Below are 19,290 nucleotides of genomic sequence, written 5' to 3' on the forward strand. Positions count from 1 at the left end.
AACGTTACAAAAGGAAATACAGTAAGCCAAGGTAAACATCTCCCTGGTCAAGGATAAACAAGAAAACCCAATAGGAGGAGAAGAGGTGCAAGTGCAGGAAAAAGAGTCTGAGATACATCCTCTCCCACTGTGAGCAATCTCTCAAGACCAACAAGATGACATCCATAACATGTAGAGCAATTTTAATCCAGCAACATGGCTGCTCTACCAAGGGATCCCACCCAAAGGCCTTCTAGATCTGTGTGGTCTAGCTGGAATGACATACATTTCACCCCTCTGGCTGTAATGCAGACACATTTCCTGCACAACTTCAGTCTCAAACAAAGGGTGGTAAAGTTATTTTGTAGAAAGAAGTAGCCATGTTTGAAAGTAAAGTTGAATTGAGGGGCAGACAAAGTAACAAATCAGAGAAAGATTTGAAAGTATAAGTGAGAGATAGAATGTCCCCAACTCTCAGGAGACAAAAGGAGGCTGCTTAAGAGAGACAAGGTATGGGAGGCAGTTTTCCAGAGAAAGCTTGGAGGTGGAGAGATAAAAACCCAGAGAGTGAGAAGCCAGATGATTAGAACAAATTACAGAGGAAGCTTGAGGTCAAGAAGTGGAATTCAGCCAGAAGCCAAAGAAGCAAGTTTGAATCTTTAAGAGTGAAGAAAAATTGAGGCCAGAATAACTGAGTTGACCCAGGCATTTACAATACAAAGAACGGGAAACAGTTATGTACATATACACATACATATCTGTTCATGAAAACCTAACCCCTCCTTACTCCCTGACCTTCTCTTTACTTAAAAGCCCTTGGTCTGTGGATTTTAGCTTTATTATTATTTACTTAACAGCTAATACCTTTTGATACTTGAATGGCTACATTTCCTAAATGTGTACCTTATGAGTGACTGGACATTGTGATCTTAAAAAAGATCAGGTGGAGTAGAAGATGACATACAAACCTTGCTAGATGCTATGTGTCTAAGACTCCCACAATGCCTTGGTTTACACCATTGACATAGGGTGTTTGCCTCACTCCACCCCTCTGCAAAACTTATGTTCTAGTGCTAATGGTCCTAAAGAACTCCTAACTGTATTGATAGAGCTGTGGTTCCGACCCAAAATCTATCAAGAGAAAATGATGGCTCTGGCTTCAAATATGTCGCTCTGTCTGTCTGTCTGTCTGTCTGTATGTATGTATGTATCACTTTTCTGAAGGTAAAGATACATCTGGCTTCAGCCAATGCCACACTGTCTGGAGACGACCTTAATATGAATGGGAAACCAGTCAAGACTTTTGTGATAGAAACTCTATTAGCCATTTTTAGTTGTGGTTTTCATTTGTTAACCACACGAAGACACTAAACAGTTTAAGACAATCAAAACTTTATTTTATTCTTGTTTTTAAATTATTCCCGAGGTTTTTCCCATTGCCCAGGAAAATCCTATTTCAATGTCACTTGTCTATTGTGGCATTTTACAAATTAAGACAGAAGTCATTCTAATTTGGTTTCAAAATAATGAAATTCTTCAAACCAGGAAAAACAACAGTGCATGAACTACAAATGACTGAAACTTAAAACTAGTGGACCTGGTAGTAATTGTGTTAGTAATTTGGAAGAACAAGAATCCTAAAGTGACCTAAACAGAATAAAAGTAGAATGCTCCATGGTCTCCTCCCACCAGCTCTAAAGTGAGGGTACAATACTCGATTAGTGGCTTGGTCTGACCTGATGTTAGAAGGGAATTGCCAGTGAACTAGGATGTGCCCAGGTCAGACCTGTTGAAGCATGCGTTGATAGATCCAGGTCTGGACCCTGTCTATCTCATCTTCCAAAGCCTCTGCATACCTTTCAGGGTAGGCTGTGGGGTGAGTTTTAGCAATACTGGCAAAAAACTCCAAGACTTTCATTTTGGTGGTTTCGGCAAAGGCCCTGGGGCCCCAGAGGAACACATGGGTAGGAGGATCACTATTGGGCACCTGCCTGTATTCCAGGTACCCTTCCTGTACAAACTCCTCAGAGATGAGCTTCCTAGGGTCTTTATGTATGTAAGGATCCCTCCCACCACACAACCCTATGTTATTCAGTTTTTCCCAGATAATCTCCTCACTGACACAGTTTCCCTCCATGAAAATGACACCCAGTACCACTATGAGGAGGCCTGTCTTGGGCATACCCTGGACATCAGTCAGCATCCCATCATAGGTGATCCCCAGGGCAGTGCCAAGGATGTAGGAGTGGACAGAGGCGTCCACTTCTACCATATCAATGCCAAAGACCAGCTTCAAGCACTCAGAGGCCTCACTAAAGATCAGAGGGTAGTACTCATCATATGCTCTACCAACACACTCCAGCATTTCTGCTTTGGTAGTGAATGCCTTCATTCGATATTTGCAAAGCAGAAATTCCACCAAGTCATACACCTTTATGTACTGTGCATGGTGCAACAAATATAGTGGATCTTCCAGCTCTTCTGATGGTTTGATGGAAGCTTCCTCAGATGGGCCATCAGGAATGGAGGCCAGTGCCACACAGGGAGAGGAAGCTCTCTGAGGACTCTGGGGAGGACTTGGTATTCCACCACCATACACCTGATGGGAGGTGGTGCTTGTTTCCTCCTCATCTCCTTCAGCCGTGGTAGCCTGGGCATTGGCTAACTCCTGTTGGGCCTGACCACTGTCTTGGAGGTTGCAGCACTGGGTGTTATGGGGCTCAGCCATTATCACTTTCCTTGGTAACAACAGGCAGGAAGGACAGTCTCCCAATCTAAGCAGGGAGGATACACAGGCCTGATGGAGAAAGGGGAGGGTGAGTAGATTTTTATCACAGACCATGTCCCACTGCCTTCAAAATGCCTTCATGTTTCTTGAGATCTCCTGAGTAGAGCCCTCTAGTGGGACAAGGACTCTAAGCAATCCTAGAATCCTGAGAGCCTGAAACAGGAAGTGACCCAGCTGTTTGGAGTGCAGCCAGGTCTCAGAGGAGATAAACTCTTGGATACCATCAGAATTTTTGAGGCCCAGGAATATGGAGTGTCTATATTCTCGGTTGTTGGAACAATTGATTTATACTTGCAGGATGGGCATCCCTATCAGTTCTGAGGATACATAGTTTTGCTCTTCTACTGGAACTGAGGACACTGTCTCAGAGGATGATTTTCTTATCTTCCACTTTGGAATCATTGTAAGAGGTACTTACAACATCCCATGCATGCTAACTTCTAGTTGGTACCTGAGTTCACAAGCTTAAAAAGAAGGGAGAGAGGAACTGTGGGGGTGTAACCCTACTTAAGGTAAATGGTTTCTTGTGTGATCATTCTGGGCCCTCATGTTTCTCTGTCAAGGGCTGGCCACTGCCCTTATCCTGGCCTATAATAAACACTTCAGTGTTCACCTTTCTGGAAATTAGTAAAAGGGATTAATAGAGCTTCGTATCTGCCTACACCTGTTCAGATTAAATTACAAGAGATGAGACAATTTAATGGTTTTCATGTGTCCTGAGGTGTCAGATGTCAGACCTGCCCAACACTCACCTTGATCAGTGACCAGCACTGTACTGCTTCGCCTGATGGTCTGGGGCAGGTTTCTTTGAACCAAGAGCCTATTCCTGATATACAGTGGGAAGAGGAAATGTGGTGAGGTAAATCATCTATGATCTCTGATCTACCTCAGAGGTTACAGAAGGGCAGGTAGGGCACATTTCCCCTCTTGTATTAATGCAGGGCATCTTCAGTCCTCACCTTCAGTCCTGACACTCCTGAGATCTTCTCTCTGATGACTCCACTCAAACGCCTCTTCACCAGGTTTTTCAGCTCCCTGAGTCCAGTGACCTGAAAACAAGACAGGGTGTATAGCAAGACATCTCCACCCAGTACTGCCTGTGTGAGGTATCTTACAAGTGTGTGTGGTGTCCGTGACAATCATACAGTCTAGCACACACATAATCCTGGGACACTTTTTTTTTAACTATGGATACCCACTCTGGTCAATTTGCACTCCTTCATGACATCTGAGAAATGGCACATCCCTTTTTATCTGAGTGGGTTATCCTGGATTGTTCACATGGCTTGAGCTCATCTGGGGTAATATTGAGTTTTGTTAAGGCCACATGAGCTTTATTCAACTGACTTCATCCTGACAGCTTCCTTTATGTGCAAATGACACAAGACCACATCTCGCTGAAGACTCCCACCTTCCTACCCAAGGTACAAGTAAGCATGCCACTTAATGCCTCTGAATGTTGCCCTCAGAACGTTATCAGGCATTACAGTGCCTATGTTCTGTACTGTGGACACATAGAGTCCTGAGAATACATGTCTGTGCTATGGCTAATCCTGGGTCTTCTCTTTGTTGACTATAAGATATTCCTTCTGCCAACAGGACATCACCCCTGGGATCAAAGACTTCACCTCCTAGAGAAATATCAGAACAAATCAGGAAGCATAACAGAGACGCAGTCGCAATGCCCATGTAAACAGAAATATCCAGAAAACTATAAGTGAGGTGGCCAGGTTTTGTGGCATCCCTTGCCGTGGGTGGGTTTGTACATTTTCTCACATTTAGTTCTCACAATCATAACTGAAACTCACCTAGACTGCATACAAACCATGGACACCTCCTCTGGTAACCTTTATGTGGCTCCCTCTGCTGCTCTGATAATATCCTTCTGTAGATAGGCCCGCCGTCCTTGGAGAGGGGAGAGAAGGGATAATAAAGCATATCTGTATAACAGTGAGTGTCTTAAGGGCCACAAAGCTTATGAGAGCAAGTGAGAAAAAAGTGTCAATGTTTGACTATGTAGTGTGCTGTCCCTAGTGGACCCTAGATTTTGCATTTGTCTAGTGATGCATCCTACTCCTCTTTACCATGGACCTCAGAAAAATGTTCTGACCTTATATCTACTGAGGTCAAAGTAGACTACTCCACTTACGACTCCAAGGGTTCTTGCCATATCAGTTTGTGGGGCCTTGGCCCTCTGTTTTTCAATTGATCCAAAAAGAAGTAAGTAATTCTGAGTGCCATTGGAGGATAGAAACTTACTGCTATAAAAGCATCCCACCCAGTTAGGTGAGGATTTTGGATCAAGCTACAGGACTCTTCAGTATAGCACACACCACAACAGTCAACTCATATTATCTGTCGACTCACTGTACAGAAAGGATGCTCTGTATGCAATGTGGAATTCCATTAACTCTGATAGTAAGGCAGTCTACAAGCTCAAAAAAGAAAATGTTCTGTGTCCTGCAAGTCCTTACATATACATGTAATGGTACGGCAGGTGTACTGGACCAAAAATAATGGTTCCTGTTTCTTTCAGGTGAGCCAGTCGTTACAACAGGATTGACTCAGGCTGTCTGCATTGTATAGGGCATCTGAATTGCACCAGCAGCTTACACTTGAGTCAGGAAGAGACCAAGTCCTGCCTCCTCCAGGAAGTTTTAAAAATGCCATCTATACTTTAACCAACGGCTGGAAACCAGACTGGGCAAACATCTGATTCCTACAAGGGCCCAACCTGTGTGTCTACTAGACAGCAGAGCTGAAGCTGCTTTATCTGGGGACTTTCTGTTATGATAAGGGGCTTTGTAGTCTACTGTACACTCACCTGGACCCTGAAAGCTTGTATCACCCCTCCCAGAACATGAAAGCTCTGTTATGACACCTCCCTAAGCACCTAGATGTAGGTATTGCAGAGAGGGATTCATTCCCTTAAGTGAGAACTGGAGCATTCTCTAAATTCCAGAAATCACACAAAATGTTTGGAGTCTTCCAAATGACCTGCAGTTGGAGAAGCTCACTCCTACCAACCCAGAGGGTTTTGCTGCAAGCCTCTCAAAGGAATACAATGTTGCTTGATTATCTGGCCCTTTCTTTCTCTCTTGGATGAGGCTTCTGCAGCCAACTCACAGAGAACATGTTAACTGACAACATATTCCTCTCTGCAATCTTCCTAAAGGTCTCCTAGATAATGATTCCCAGGTAAAGGAAGGGAAGAGGCCCATTCCTCCAAATGGACCCACTGAACTACAACTTAGGTACCCTCTCGATCAGTATTTTTAAACCTTCCTAATGCTGAGTATGTTTAATAGAGTTTCTCATGTGGTTGTCACCCACAACCATCAAATTATTTTGGTTGCTATTCCATAACTATACTTTTGCAACTGCTATGATTCATAATGTAAACATCTTCTATGCCGGGTATCTGATATGTAACCCCAAAAGGGGTATGACCCAAAAGTTGACATCCACACTGGTAGCCTGCCAGGGGCCTTAGAAACAGACCCACAGGCAAGTTACAGAGCCTGAATGTGAAGCTACCACTTGGGCTGATGTAACTATTAAAAACTGTTTTTCTTTGTCTTTGACAGTGAGCACAGGCTGATTCCTGCATCTGGGGCCATGATTACTGCCCAGTGATTATGTTACGTGGCCCTTTCTCTGAACTGCAGCTTCTATGGTCCACTCTCAGATCTAACTTCCTCCCTGAATGTGATGTAAACCTCCTTCTGGGAACTCCTTAAAAACACCTGTGTTCATGGTGCAAGAAGATGAACTCAGCAAGCAGCTCATGCCAAAATGCATGGCATACTCCATGCAATAATAACTGAAAGGTGAAATCTGCATTCCTATTGCACCTTATACCCTGATGGAGACCTTTGGCCTCGTGTAAGCTGACACACACACACACAAACACAACACAACACAACACAGCACACGCACACGCACACGCACACGCACACGCACACACACAAACCTGGCATTTCTGTCTTTCTACAAGGAGTATCACAAGATGATGCTGAGTCCTGGAACTCCCTATATGCAATCTGGAATCTTGGATACAGGCCTAGTTCCCACAGAACTGCCCCCACTTGGATTAAGTCCCTGAAATGATACAAGGTAGCTAAGTTGTATGAGAATAACCATCTAGAAACCAGCTACCAACACACACTCTCTTCTCCCATTTTTACTTTAAAATGATTGCTGATCCCTGGTTTCTGAAGTGGTGCCTATGCTCAGAGTCCTCACAGAGTGAAGACGATGAGGCTTATTTCATAAAAGGCCTGTGTTTGGTGGAGTTCACATTTGCCATCCTAGAGGCTGTGGGGTCACTCATCCCCAAGCAGAGGTTTTACAATACATTCCTGGGAACTCGTTTCACCCAGGATAGTATTCCAGCTCCTTCTCTCACAAAAGAACTTAAAATAGTGACTATCCTGACTCTTCAGGTATCATGGAGCAAGGATCTAGATCCTACCAGTGAGCTCTACTTGGAGCTATGCTAACAATAGGGGATGTCTCTTTCCCAAAGACAAAATCCTGGGCAGGAAGAGATATTTTCTCAGGGGAAATATGTGTGTCAAAAGTTTTGTTCTTTTCCCGAAATTCTTTCCTCAACTGGCACAGTGAGGACTTGCAAAATGGCACCAAGTCCACAAAGTCACCTGATATAAAAGGCTGACCAATCACTCTATCTCAAAAATCAGCCCAGAAATTTCCTAAAAAAATTAGGACCTCACAAAACATTCCCAAATTGCCCATGTCACCAGGTAGATATGGCTGTTGAGTGTCTCATTACCTAAAGTGAGCACTGAGGCAGGCTTGAAACTCACTGAACCTCACCAAATGGCCTTCAGGCTCCCAAGTCCTCCCACATGCAAACTGTCACCGAGGTTCTTTACACTAAGGAGGCTCCTGTTTCCTTCAGGATCCCAAAGGGATACAAACCTAATTAATTCTTTGAGCCTATGACTCCTGGATCCATCTTCAACCAGCCACTCCACGAGTTCACTCCACACTAAAACTGTCACCTGATCCTGCCTTTCTGGGAACCTGTAAAAGGATGCATAAAGACAGAGTCCAGGATGAAATGGGGTATGGGCTCATTCCCGCGAAGCTGCCCCTACTTGCTGAGGATATACCATGCATACGGTATTATCTGGGTCCCACTGACCCAACCCACCCTTCCACAGTCCACTCTCAGCTACTAGTTTGACACAGCCAACTGTTCCGTAGCTTTTCCCCATGCATGCTTCAAAATGGCAACTTTACGCAGTCTCTAGAATCGAGGAATAAGAACCTAGTTCCCCCCAGGTTACCCTACTGGGACCTAAGCAGGCTAAAGGAGGCGTCTGTATTATGTACAAACCTTCAATCCTGGTAGGTTTAGGGATGAACTCAAAATTCTTACCTCTACTGGCTCGGCTCCGCGACCTCCCTTCCAGATGGCTCACAAAATGGCGCTGAGTCCACAAAGTCACCGGAAATGAACGGCTGGCGAGGTGCTCTACATCACCCGTCAGCACACAGGTTCCTTTAACTTCAGGGACCTCACAAAACGTTCCGGAAGCCCCATGTCACCAGATATATGACTGTGGAGGGACTCACATGCCCAAGTCCTCACTGAGGCATGCCTTAAACCCGGAGAAGCACAACAACCAGTCCCCAGGCTGCCCACCAGTATGGACACTGGAAGCCAAGCTCTTTCCAGTAATGGGGCGCCTGTTTGATTCCTGATCCCAAGGCCATCAGGAAGTGGCTTAGTTGTCTGAGCCTGTGGGTCCGGGATCCAGCATAAAATATCCAGTCGTCAACTTTCAGTCAGAATGAAAATGTCACCTGATCTAGCATTTTGGGGAACCTCAGAAATGGTGCCTAAGGACAGAGTCCCAGATTAAATGTGGTAGGGGCTCATTCCCAGGAGGGTGCTCCTATACTTGGTGAGGTTATATCATTAATAATACCATATTATCTGGGTCACTCTGACCCAACCCATGCTTCCATTGTCCAGAATTAGCTACTAGTTTGATACAGCCAACTATTGTTCAGTTTTTCCTCACAAACTTTTTTTAAAAAAAATTAATTTTAGATAGTCTCCAGAATTGGGAAGGAAGGAACTTATTGCCAAGAGGTTGTTACACTGGCAACTAGGCAGGCTGAAGGGATGAAGCTATATTATTTGGGGAACATCAATCCTAAAAAGGTTTGAAGTGAACCCGGAATTCTTACTTCAACTGTCAGAACAAGGTGACCTCCATTCCAGGCTTCTAACATAATGCTGCCAACTTCACAACATCACCAGACACTAAAGGCTGGAGAGGAGCTCCATATCACATGTCATCACAGAGGATTCTTTAATCTCAGAAACCTAACAAAATGTCCCTGAGGCCCCCATGTCATGAGACATATATGTCTGGGTAGGGACTCATACGCACAGGTTAGCACTGAGGCTTGCATTAATCCCAAAGAACCCCAGTAAACCGACTTCAGACTCCTTTGTCCTCCTATATGGATAATGCAGACCAGGCTCAATCTACTGAGTGGACAACTAGTTACTTCAGGAACCCTCTAGGATACATACCAAGCTTAATTTTCTGAGGCTGTAGATCCTGGATTCCCTTCTGAAAACCCACTCCCCACCTTCTATCCAGACTAAAATGGTCACATGAGACTGCACTTCTGGGAACCTCTGAAATGGTGCCTAAAGACAGAGTCCACTGAGAAGGAACAGTGGTGGCTTCTTGCCACAACTCCTGTCCTTTTTAGGTGCAGCTCACATTAGTAACTTTATATTATGTGCGATGCTCTCAAAAAGGCAATGTGTCCATAGTTCACTCTTAGGTATTCTTTTCACTCAGCCACCTATTCTAGAGCTTTTTCTCAAGGAATGTTTGACAATGGAACCTATACATACATACTCTCTAGAAAGGAGAGGCAAGCAGCTCATTCCTACAGCTGAACTATTTGTTTCTCCACAGAGCCCAGGGATGAATCTGCAGGCTTTAGGTACTGTTTATCATGGAAAGACTATTAACCAGTCAACTCTAATCTCTTAACTGGAATGAAAGGGCACTGTGTGGCAGTCTCTTGTTTAGAAAGTTCACAGAATTGCTCTCAGTGGTCTAAGTCTCTGATTGTGACAGAATGTGGAGGAGCTCCTTCCTGAAGTTTATCACTGAGGCAGCCTATAGACTCCAGAACCATGTAAATTGATTGGCTCTGTGTTCCCCAAGTCCCTAGATAAAGATACCAAAGCTTGGGCACAGTCTCATTCCCACTACCTCTATACCCAAATAGTACCCAAATAGTCTACCTCTAAAAGGACGCTAAATAACTTGATTGCCTGGGTCTGTTCATCTGGAATCTGACTTCTACTCTAAATTATCTTTAATGTAGTTCTATCTGGAATCTATTCCAAAGTTTCATCTTGACTGTAAATGTCACATGCTCCCTCTTTGCCAAAAATTGTTAAGAGCACCTATTGTCACGATCTCTGGAGAGGAAATGCTATGTGCTCATTGCCAAGTAATAGTCTTTCTTCAGTGTAAACCACAGCACTGCCCTGTTTTCCATTATCTTCTGGACCTTTCTGCAGAGCCTAGCACCCACACTCTTCTCTCAGGTCCTACCTCACCCTGCAAACAGTCAAAGCCCTTTTCCATTTCCCGAATGTATAAAAAAAGCAGGGAGGGTGTCCTGTGTTTGCTCCCCAGGATTGGAGGGCTAAAGGCTCACAGACCCATTCCTCCACGTTGAGCCTTATGTTCCTTTGTTTCTCACAGGAGTTTATCTGTAGATTTTGGGGTCCCTCTGTGGTTCTTCAGATATGAATCTACAGGTCTGACTATCTGTGTCTCTGGAAATCATGAAAATTTCCCCTTCACTAGAGTTAAGGGAAAATTGACTAGACCTAGGGAAAGGTCATGGGTAGGTTTGGTAATAAACTGACATCAGAGGTGCCACTGTATCCTTTGGGATTCTTCCCTCTGCATCTGAGCTCCTTTGAGTATGAAAATAGGACCTGGGAATTTTACAACACAGTTAACGGCTTCTCCAAATTTGGGGGTATGTATGAAACTGTGTATTTGAGGATCATTTATGTTATTTGATCCTAGAAAATGTAGAGCAGAGCTAGATTAGTTAATATAGTTCTTTCTAGATTGACATTTTTGTACACTCTAAGTTTTATGGCGATATCCTAATAAGAATCAATATAATTTAAGCACACACACACAAACACACACACACAAACACACACACACAAATACACACACACACACACACACACACACACACACACACACACACACACACACACAAAGGCTTCTTGGATTTAGCTGATGTTCTTGTTGAGAAATCAATCTAAGGTCAGTCTAGTAAGCCAAGGAAACCTGGGTGAGTGTACAGACTGAATGAATTCTGAGTGAGCCTGTATTGGTTGACAAGGTGACAGTCATATCTTGGATTCTAGTTCCTCAGACACACAGACTGATGATAACAGACAAATACTTCTTTTATATCAAGTAAAAATTTGTCCATGTGTATAAAAACAGACCACTACTGCTTCCTCTTCCAAGAGGACTGCAACCTGAGACTGATCATCAAAGAACATCCAGGAGGATGCGTGAAAGATAGTTCTAATTCATCAGAGTGAAAATATCCCACATATCCAAGATTTTCTGTACATTTGTCTGTGTCTCTATTTTTTTATTCACATGCCAGTTATGATCCAGGAACCAAGCTGTGGTGGCTACAGTGGATATATTACACTAATATAAAAATTGAACATGTAATCAATATCTTAATACAGTGTGGTCAGAAATTAAACCATGAAAAAAAACATAAGCTAACATTTGTTCATTCCAGAGGAATTGTTACTAAGTGTGTAGCAATCCCTTAATTCATGTAGGTGTTTTGTTTTGTAACAGGAACCTGATTATTTCTTTGTATTCAGAGAAGTGTTCCTCTTCCTCTTCTTGACTCTCTTCCTCTCCTTCCTCCTTCACTGACTCAACTTAGAGATATGGCTGATAGGGCATCTTTAATGATGGAACTGAAAGTGTGGCACACAGACCTCAGGTACCCATATCTGAGGTACCCTGTGGAGATGCTGGGTGTGGTGCATGGGAGGTCTCCTCTGCCAGAAGGCCATGGTCTTGGTCAACAATGCCCTATCCTGATGGCACCCTGATCCATTGTGCACCTTATATTTGTTACCATGTGAACAGGGGTTGGCCATGCCAGCCAGTGCAGTCAATTCCTCTATGGTCAATATACTTACTGGCAGGACTTGAGCAGTTTCAGCTAGGGCTTATTGGATCCCAAGCAGTAGCTGTTCTCCTACAGGGGCCAGAGCAGGTGGTGACAGGGTCTTCAGATGCAGGAGGAACCACACTCCGTAGTGCTGCCATTCCCACCTGCACTAGCCAGGGTGATGGAGCCAGGGCAGGTTTTAGAACTAGTGAACTCCTGATAACCACACAGTCAAGACAAAATAAAGAACCCCAGGACAGAGCATGAGGGGAAGATGGGAGCAGCAGCAAAGGCAGCTTCTGGAGAGAAGTCTTAAACCTAGTTATTTCTGACCCATTATCACAAGTAAAATACATCACTAGTTCAACACCAGTGTTTAAAAATGCCTTCACCTTTAATTCAGAGTTTGCAGTTTTCTTTTCTTCTTCCTTTACCCTTCCCCATTGTCTGCTATTGTTTGCCTGACTGAGCCTTTTGTTTTTCCATTTATTACAATATTGAAGTTAAAGAAAAATATATTTACATTATATGTGATTTTTGACAGAAAATTTCTGCAACATACTGGTTCATATTTTATTTAAAGCAGGCTTTGGGTATAGGAAGCAGAAGCCTGACTCCTAAGGAAACAGCTGAGGGTTCTGGAAGAGAGAGGTGCATGCACTTGGACCTCAAATAGAGCAGGAACCTTTAGGCAGTAGATGATATAGAGGCTATGGAGGGGTGCTGCCTACTATCTTGATCACCATGGTCACTCAATCTGCTTTCATATAGAACCCAGGATGACCAGCCCAGGGCGGTACCACCCACAATGGGCTACCCTCTCCTATCAATAATTAATTAAGACAATGCTCAAAGCCTTAACTATAATCCAATCCTATGTAGCTATTTTCTTAATTGAGGTTTCCTGCTTTCAAAGGATTTCAGCTTGTGTCAAGCTACATAAAACTATCTGGAACAGTATGGTCCCTCAAACCACCTTTGTATCAGTTGTAGTCTCTCTTTCAAAGTCGTCTGTTAAGTTATAAATCTGTCCATGGGTATAAATTCCTTTTACAGATAACAAAATCAGTCTCCACATTTCAGCGTAATCAACCAAGTACAGCAAATCACCTACCAAGTCAGTGTGCAATCCTAGCACACTGGAAGGTAGACTGTGTAGGTTTCTAGCTACCTAAATCTCAGCCTTGTTTGAGCACCCCAGACCAAGGTGCACTTCTCTCAGGGGATAAGGCTGTGCTGCTCTGTAGGCAGGAACCTTTTAAAATGCACCCTGCTTCATGGAGGGCAGGGAAACTTTCTGGTTTCCAGAGGCAGAAAGAAGGTCAGAAAAGGAGTAGGAGCAGCCAGGAAGGATGGATAGGTACAAAAGACATGATTGTGAAGAGGGGCAGTAATGAGGACATTTATTGAGACTTTGACAAAAAAAAACTTGACATCTGTGTACTCACTTATCCAGGACATAGTCACAGACAATTGCCAAATTATTTTTGACTCGTGCAGTAATCTTTCAAAAAGGTATTTTTTTAAATTTTAAATAATATATTTTTAAAAGAATGTTAGATAATAAGAAGTTTAGCTTTTATGAGTTCAACATTGTTTTCTGTGCCTTTACTCAGTATGTAAGTCACAGGTTGGTAATCTTCTGGAAGCTTGGAGGAGCACTTTGAGGTTTGATTCTTACTCTAAAATTTATTTGAAATTTAACTGGACTACTATTTTAATAGAAAATAGATTCTTCTCTTATACAATACATCCCGACCAGAATTTTTACTCCATACATGCCATACAGCTCCTCTCCTACCAGCGCAGACCCTGATCCAGTCCCCATTGGATTCCTCTTCCATAAATTGCAGACCTCCAAGGACAACTATGACCAAACGTTACAAAAGGAAATACAGTAAGCCAAGGTAAACATCTCCCTGGTCCAGGATAAACAAGAAAACCCAATAGGAGGAGAAGAGGTGAAAGTGCAGCACAAAGAGTCTGAGATACATCCTCTCCCACTGTGAGCAATCTCTCAAGACCAACAAGATGACATCCATAACATGTAGAGCAATTTTAATCCAGCAACATGGCTGCTCTGCCAAGGGATCCAACCCAAAGGCCTTCTAGATCTGTGTCGTATAGCTGGAATGACATACATTTCATCCCTCTGGCTGTAATGCAGACACATTTCCTGCACAACTTCAGTCTCAAACAAAGGGTGGTAAAGTTATTTTGTAGAAAGAAGTAGCCATGTTTGAAAGTGAAGTTGAATTGAGGGGCAGACAAAGTAACAAATCAGAGAAATATTTGAAACTATGAGTGAGAGAAAAAATATTCCCAACTCTCAGGAAACAAAAGGAGGCTGCTTAAGAGAGACAAGGTATGGGAGGCAGTTTCACAGAGAAAGCTTGGAGGTGGAGAGATAAAAACCAAGAGAGTGAGAAGCAAGATGATTAGAACAAATTACAGAGGAAGTTTGAGGTCAAGAAGAGGAATTCAGCCAGAAGGCAAAGAAGCAAGTGTGAATCTTTAACAGTGAAGAAAAATTGAGGCCAGAATAACTGAGTTGACAAAGGTGTTTACAATACAAAGAACAGGAAACAGTTATGTACATATACACATACACATACACATACACATACACATACACATACACATACACATACACATACACATACACATACACATACATATCTGTTCTTGAATCCCTAAACCCTACCCACTCCCTGACCTTCTCTTTACTAAAACACCCTTGGTCTCTGGATTTTAGCTTTATTATTATTTACTTAACAGCTAATGCCTGTTGATACTTGAATGGCTACATCACCTAAATGTGTACCTCATGAGTGACTGGACATTGTGATCTTAAAAAAGATCAGGTGGAGTAGAAGATGACATACAAACCTTGCTAGATGCTATGTGTCTAAGACTCCCACAATGCCTTGGTTTACACCATTGACATAGGGTGTTTGCCTCACTCCACCCCTCTGCAAAACTTATGTTCTAGTGCTAATGGTCCTAAAGAACTCCTAACTGTATTGATAGAGCTGTGGTTCCTACCCAAAATCTATCAAGAGAAAATGATGGCTCTGGCTTCAAATATGTCTCTCTGTCTGTCTGTATGTATGTACGTATGTATCACTTTTCTGAAGGTAAAGATACATCTGGCTTCAGCCAATGCCACACTGTCTGGAGACGACCTTAATATGAATGGGAAACCAGTCAAGACTTTTGTGATAGAAACTCTATTAGCCATTTTTAGTTGTGGTTTTCATTTGTTAACCACACGAAGACACTAACAGTTTAAGACAATCAAAACTTTATTTTATTCTTGTTTTTAAATTATTCCCGAGGTTTTTCCCATTGCCCAGGAAAATCCTATTTCAATGTCACTTGTCTATTGTGGCATTTTACAAATTAAGACAGAAGTCATTCTAATTTGGTTTCAAAATAATGAAATTCTTCAAACCAGGAAAAACAACAGTGCATGAACTACAAATGACTGAAACTTAAAACTAGTGGACCTGGTAGTAATTGTGTTAGCAATTTGAAAGAGCAAGAATCCTAAAGTGACCTAAACAGAATAAAAGTAGAATGCTCCATGGTCTCCTCCCACCAGCTCTAAAGTGAGGGTACAATACTCGATTAGTGGCTTGGTCTGACCTGATGTTAGAAGGGAATTGCCAGTGAACTAGGATGTGCCCAGGTCAGACCTGTTGAAGCATGCGTTGATAGATCCAGGTCTGGACCCTGTCTATCTCATCTTCCAAAGCCTCTGCATACCTTTCAGGGTAGGCTGTGGGGTGAGTTTTAGCAATACTGGCAAAAAAACTCCAAGACTTTTCATTTTGGTGGTTTCGGCAAAGGCCCTGGGGCCCCAGAGGAACACATGGGTAGGAGGATCACTATTGGGCACCTGCCTGTATTCCAGGTACCCTTCCTGTACAAACTCCTCAGAGATGAGCTTCCTAGGGTCTTTATGTATGTAAGGATCCCTCCCACCAACACAACCTTATGTTATTCAGTTTTTCCCAGATAATCTCCTCACTGACACAGTTTCCCTCCATGAAAATGACACCCAGTACCACTATGAGGAGGCCTGTCTTGGCATACCCTGGACATCAGTCAGCATCCCATCATAGGTGATCCCCAGGGCAGTGACAAGGATGTAGGAGTGGACAGAGGCATCCACTTCTACCATACTCAATGCCAAGACCAGCTTCAAGCACTCAGAGGCCTCACTAAAGATCAGAGGGTAGTACTCATCATAATGCTCTACCAACACACTCCAGCATTTCTGCTTTGGTAGTGGAATGCCTTCATTCGATATTTTGCAAAGCAGAAATTCCACCAAGTCATACACCTTTATGTACTGTGCATGGTGCAACAAATATAGTTGGATCTTCCAGCTCTTCTGATGGTTTGATGGAAGCTTCCTCAGATGGGCCATCAGGAATGGAGGCCAGTGCCACACAGGGAAGAGGAAGCTCTCTGAGGAACTCTGGGGAGGACTTGGTATTCCACCACCATACACCTGATGGGAGGTGGTGCTTGTTTCCTCCTCATCTCCTTCAGCCGTGGTAGTCTGGGCATTGGCTAACTCCTGTTGGGCGACCACTGTCTTGGAGGTTGCAGCACTGGGTGTTATGGGGCTCAGCCATTATCACTTTCCTGGTAACAACAGGCAGGAAGGACAGTCTCCCAATCTAAGCAGGGGAGGATACACAGCCCTGAGGAGAAAAGGGAGGGCGAGTAGATTTTTATCACAGACCATGTCACACTGACTTCAAATGCCTTCATGTTCTTGAGAATCTCCTGAGTGAGAGCCCTCTAGTGGGACAAGGACTCTAAGCAATCCTACAATCCTGAAAGCCTGAAACAGGAAGGACCCAGCTGTTTGGAGTGCAGCCAGGTCACAGAGGAGATAAACTCTGGATACCATTAGAATAATTGAGGCCAGGGAACTGGAGTTGTCTATTTCTCGGTTGGTTTGGAACAATTGATTTATACTTGCAGGATGGGCATCCCTATCAGTTCTGAGGATACATAGTTTTGCTCTTCACTGGAACTGAGGACACTATCTCAGTGGATGATTTTTATCTTCCACTTTGGAATCACTGTAAGAGATGCTTACAAAATCACATATATGCTAATTCTAGTTGGTACCTGAGTTCCCAAGGTAAAAAAAAGGGAGAGAGGAACTGTAAGGTGGTAAACCTACTTAAGGTAAATGGTTTCTTGTGTGATCATTCTGGCCCTTTGTTTCTCTCTGTCAAGGCTGGACACTGCCCTTATCCTGGCCTATAATAAACACTTCAGTGTTCACCTCTCTGGAAATTAGTAAAAGGGGATTAATAGAGCTTCGTATCTGCCTACACCTGTTCAGACTAAATTACAAGAGATGAGACAATTTAATGGTTTTTCATGTGTCCTGAGGTGTCAGATGTCACCACCTGCCCAACACTCCTTGATCAGGGACCAGCACTGTATGCTTCTCCTGATGGGTCTGAGGCAGGTTTCTTTGAACAAGAGCCTATTACTGATAACAGTGGCAAGAGGAAATGAGGTGAGGTAAATCATCTATGGCCTCTGATTACCTCAGAGCTTACAGGAGGGCAGGTAGGGCACATTTCCCCTCTCGTATTAATGCAGGGCATCTTCAGTCCTCACTTCAGTCCTGACACTCCTGAGATCTTCCCTCTGATGACTCCACTCAAATGACCTTTCACCAGGTTTTTCAGCTCCCTGAGTCCAGTGACCTGAAAAAAAAGACAGGGTGTATAGCAAGACATCTCCACCCAGTACTGCATGTGTGAGATATTGGACAAGTTTGTGTGGGGCTGTGAAAATCATACATCTAGGACATACATCATCCCGGGACCCTTGATTTTAACTATGGATACCAACTCTGGTCAATTTGCACTCCTTCATGACATCTGAGAAATGGCACATCCCTTTTTATCTGAGTGGGTTATCCTGGATTGTTCACATGACTTGAGCTCATCTGGGGTGATACTGGGTTTGGTTAAGGACCACATGAGCTTTATTCAACTGATTTCATCCTGACACTTCCTTTATGTGCAAATGAACACCAGACCACATCTCGCTGAAGACTCCCACCTTCCTACCCAAGGTACAAGTAAGCATGCCACTTAACGCCTCTGAATGTTGCCCTCAGACGTTATCAGTCATTACAGTGCTATGTTCTGTACTGTGGACACTAGAGTCCTAGAAACATGTCTGTGATATGGCTAATCCTGGGACTCATCTTTGTTGCCCATAATTTGTTTTTCTGCCAACAGGACATCACCCCTGGGATCAAAGACTTCACCTCCTAGAGAAATACAGAACAAATCAGGAAGCATAACAGAGACGCAGTCGCAATGCCCACGTAAACATAAATATCCAGAAAAATTATAAGGGAGGTGGCCAGGTTTTGTGCATCCCTTGCTGTGGGTGGGTTTGTACATTTTTCACATTCAGTTCTCACCATCATAACTGAAACTCACTAGACTGCATACAAACCATGGACACCTCCTATGGTAACCTTTATGTGGCTCCTCTGCTGCTCTGATAATATCCTTCTGTAGATAGGCCCGCAATCCTTGGAGAGGGAGAGAAAGGGATAATACAGCATATCTGTATAACAGTGAGTGTCTTAAGGGCCACAAAAGTTTATGAGAGCCAGTGAGAAAAAAAAGTGTCAATGTTTGACTATGTAGTGTAGCTGTCCTAGTGAACCCTGTAGATTTTCGCCTTGACTAGTGATGCAACTACTTCTCTTTACCATGGACCTCAGAAAAATGTCTGACCTTATATCTAATGAGGTCAAAGTAGACTACTCCACTACGACTCAAGGTTCTTGCCATATGAGTTTGTGGGGCCTTGGCCCTATGTTTTCAATTGATCCAATAAGAAAGTATGTTATTCTGAGTGCATTGGAGGATTAGGAAACCTTACTCCTATGAAAGCATTTGCCACCCAGTTAGGTAAGGATTTGGTTCAGGCTACAGGACTCTTCAGTATAGCACACACCACAAACAGTCAAAACATGAATATTATCTGTCGACTCACTGACAGAAAGGATGCTCTGTATGCAATGTGGGAATTCCATGAACATCTGATAGTAGGCAGTCTACAAGCTCAAAAAAATAAAATGTTCTGTGTCCTGCAAGTCCCTACCCAACATGTAATGGTATGGCAAGTGTTACTGGACAAAAAAATGGATTCCTTTTCTTTCAGGAGAGTCAGTCGTACAACAGGATTGACTCAGGCTGTCTGCATTGTAA

General features: G+C 43.3%; 1 protein-coding gene and 1 pseudogene across 1 annotated transcript; both read right to left on the reverse strand.

The window, feature by feature from the left end:
- Nucleotides 1–1,684: 1,684 nt before the first annotated feature.
- Nucleotides 1,685–2,772, reverse strand: LOC117695228 (melanoma-associated antigen 10-like). Its single transcript, XM_034486078.2, has one exon. It carries the CDS (start codon nucleotides 2,705–2,707, stop codon nucleotides 1,760–1,762), a length of 948 nt encoding a protein of 315 aa, XP_034341969.1. The 5' UTR covers nucleotides 2,708–2,772; the 3' UTR covers nucleotides 1,685–1,759.
- A 12,867-nt stretch (nucleotides 2,773–15,639) lies between these two features.
- On the reverse strand, nucleotides 15,640–16,662 carry LOC117695343 (melanoma-associated antigen 10-like; annotated as a pseudogene).
- Nucleotides 16,663–19,290: the final 2,628 nt, after the last annotated feature.

This window comes from Arvicanthis niloticus, chromosome X, assembly GCF_011762505.2.
Source record: "Arvicanthis niloticus isolate mArvNil1 chromosome X, mArvNil1.pat.X, whole genome shotgun sequence".
Classification (NCBI taxonomy): domain Eukaryota; kingdom Metazoa; phylum Chordata; class Mammalia; order Rodentia; family Muridae; genus Arvicanthis; species Arvicanthis niloticus.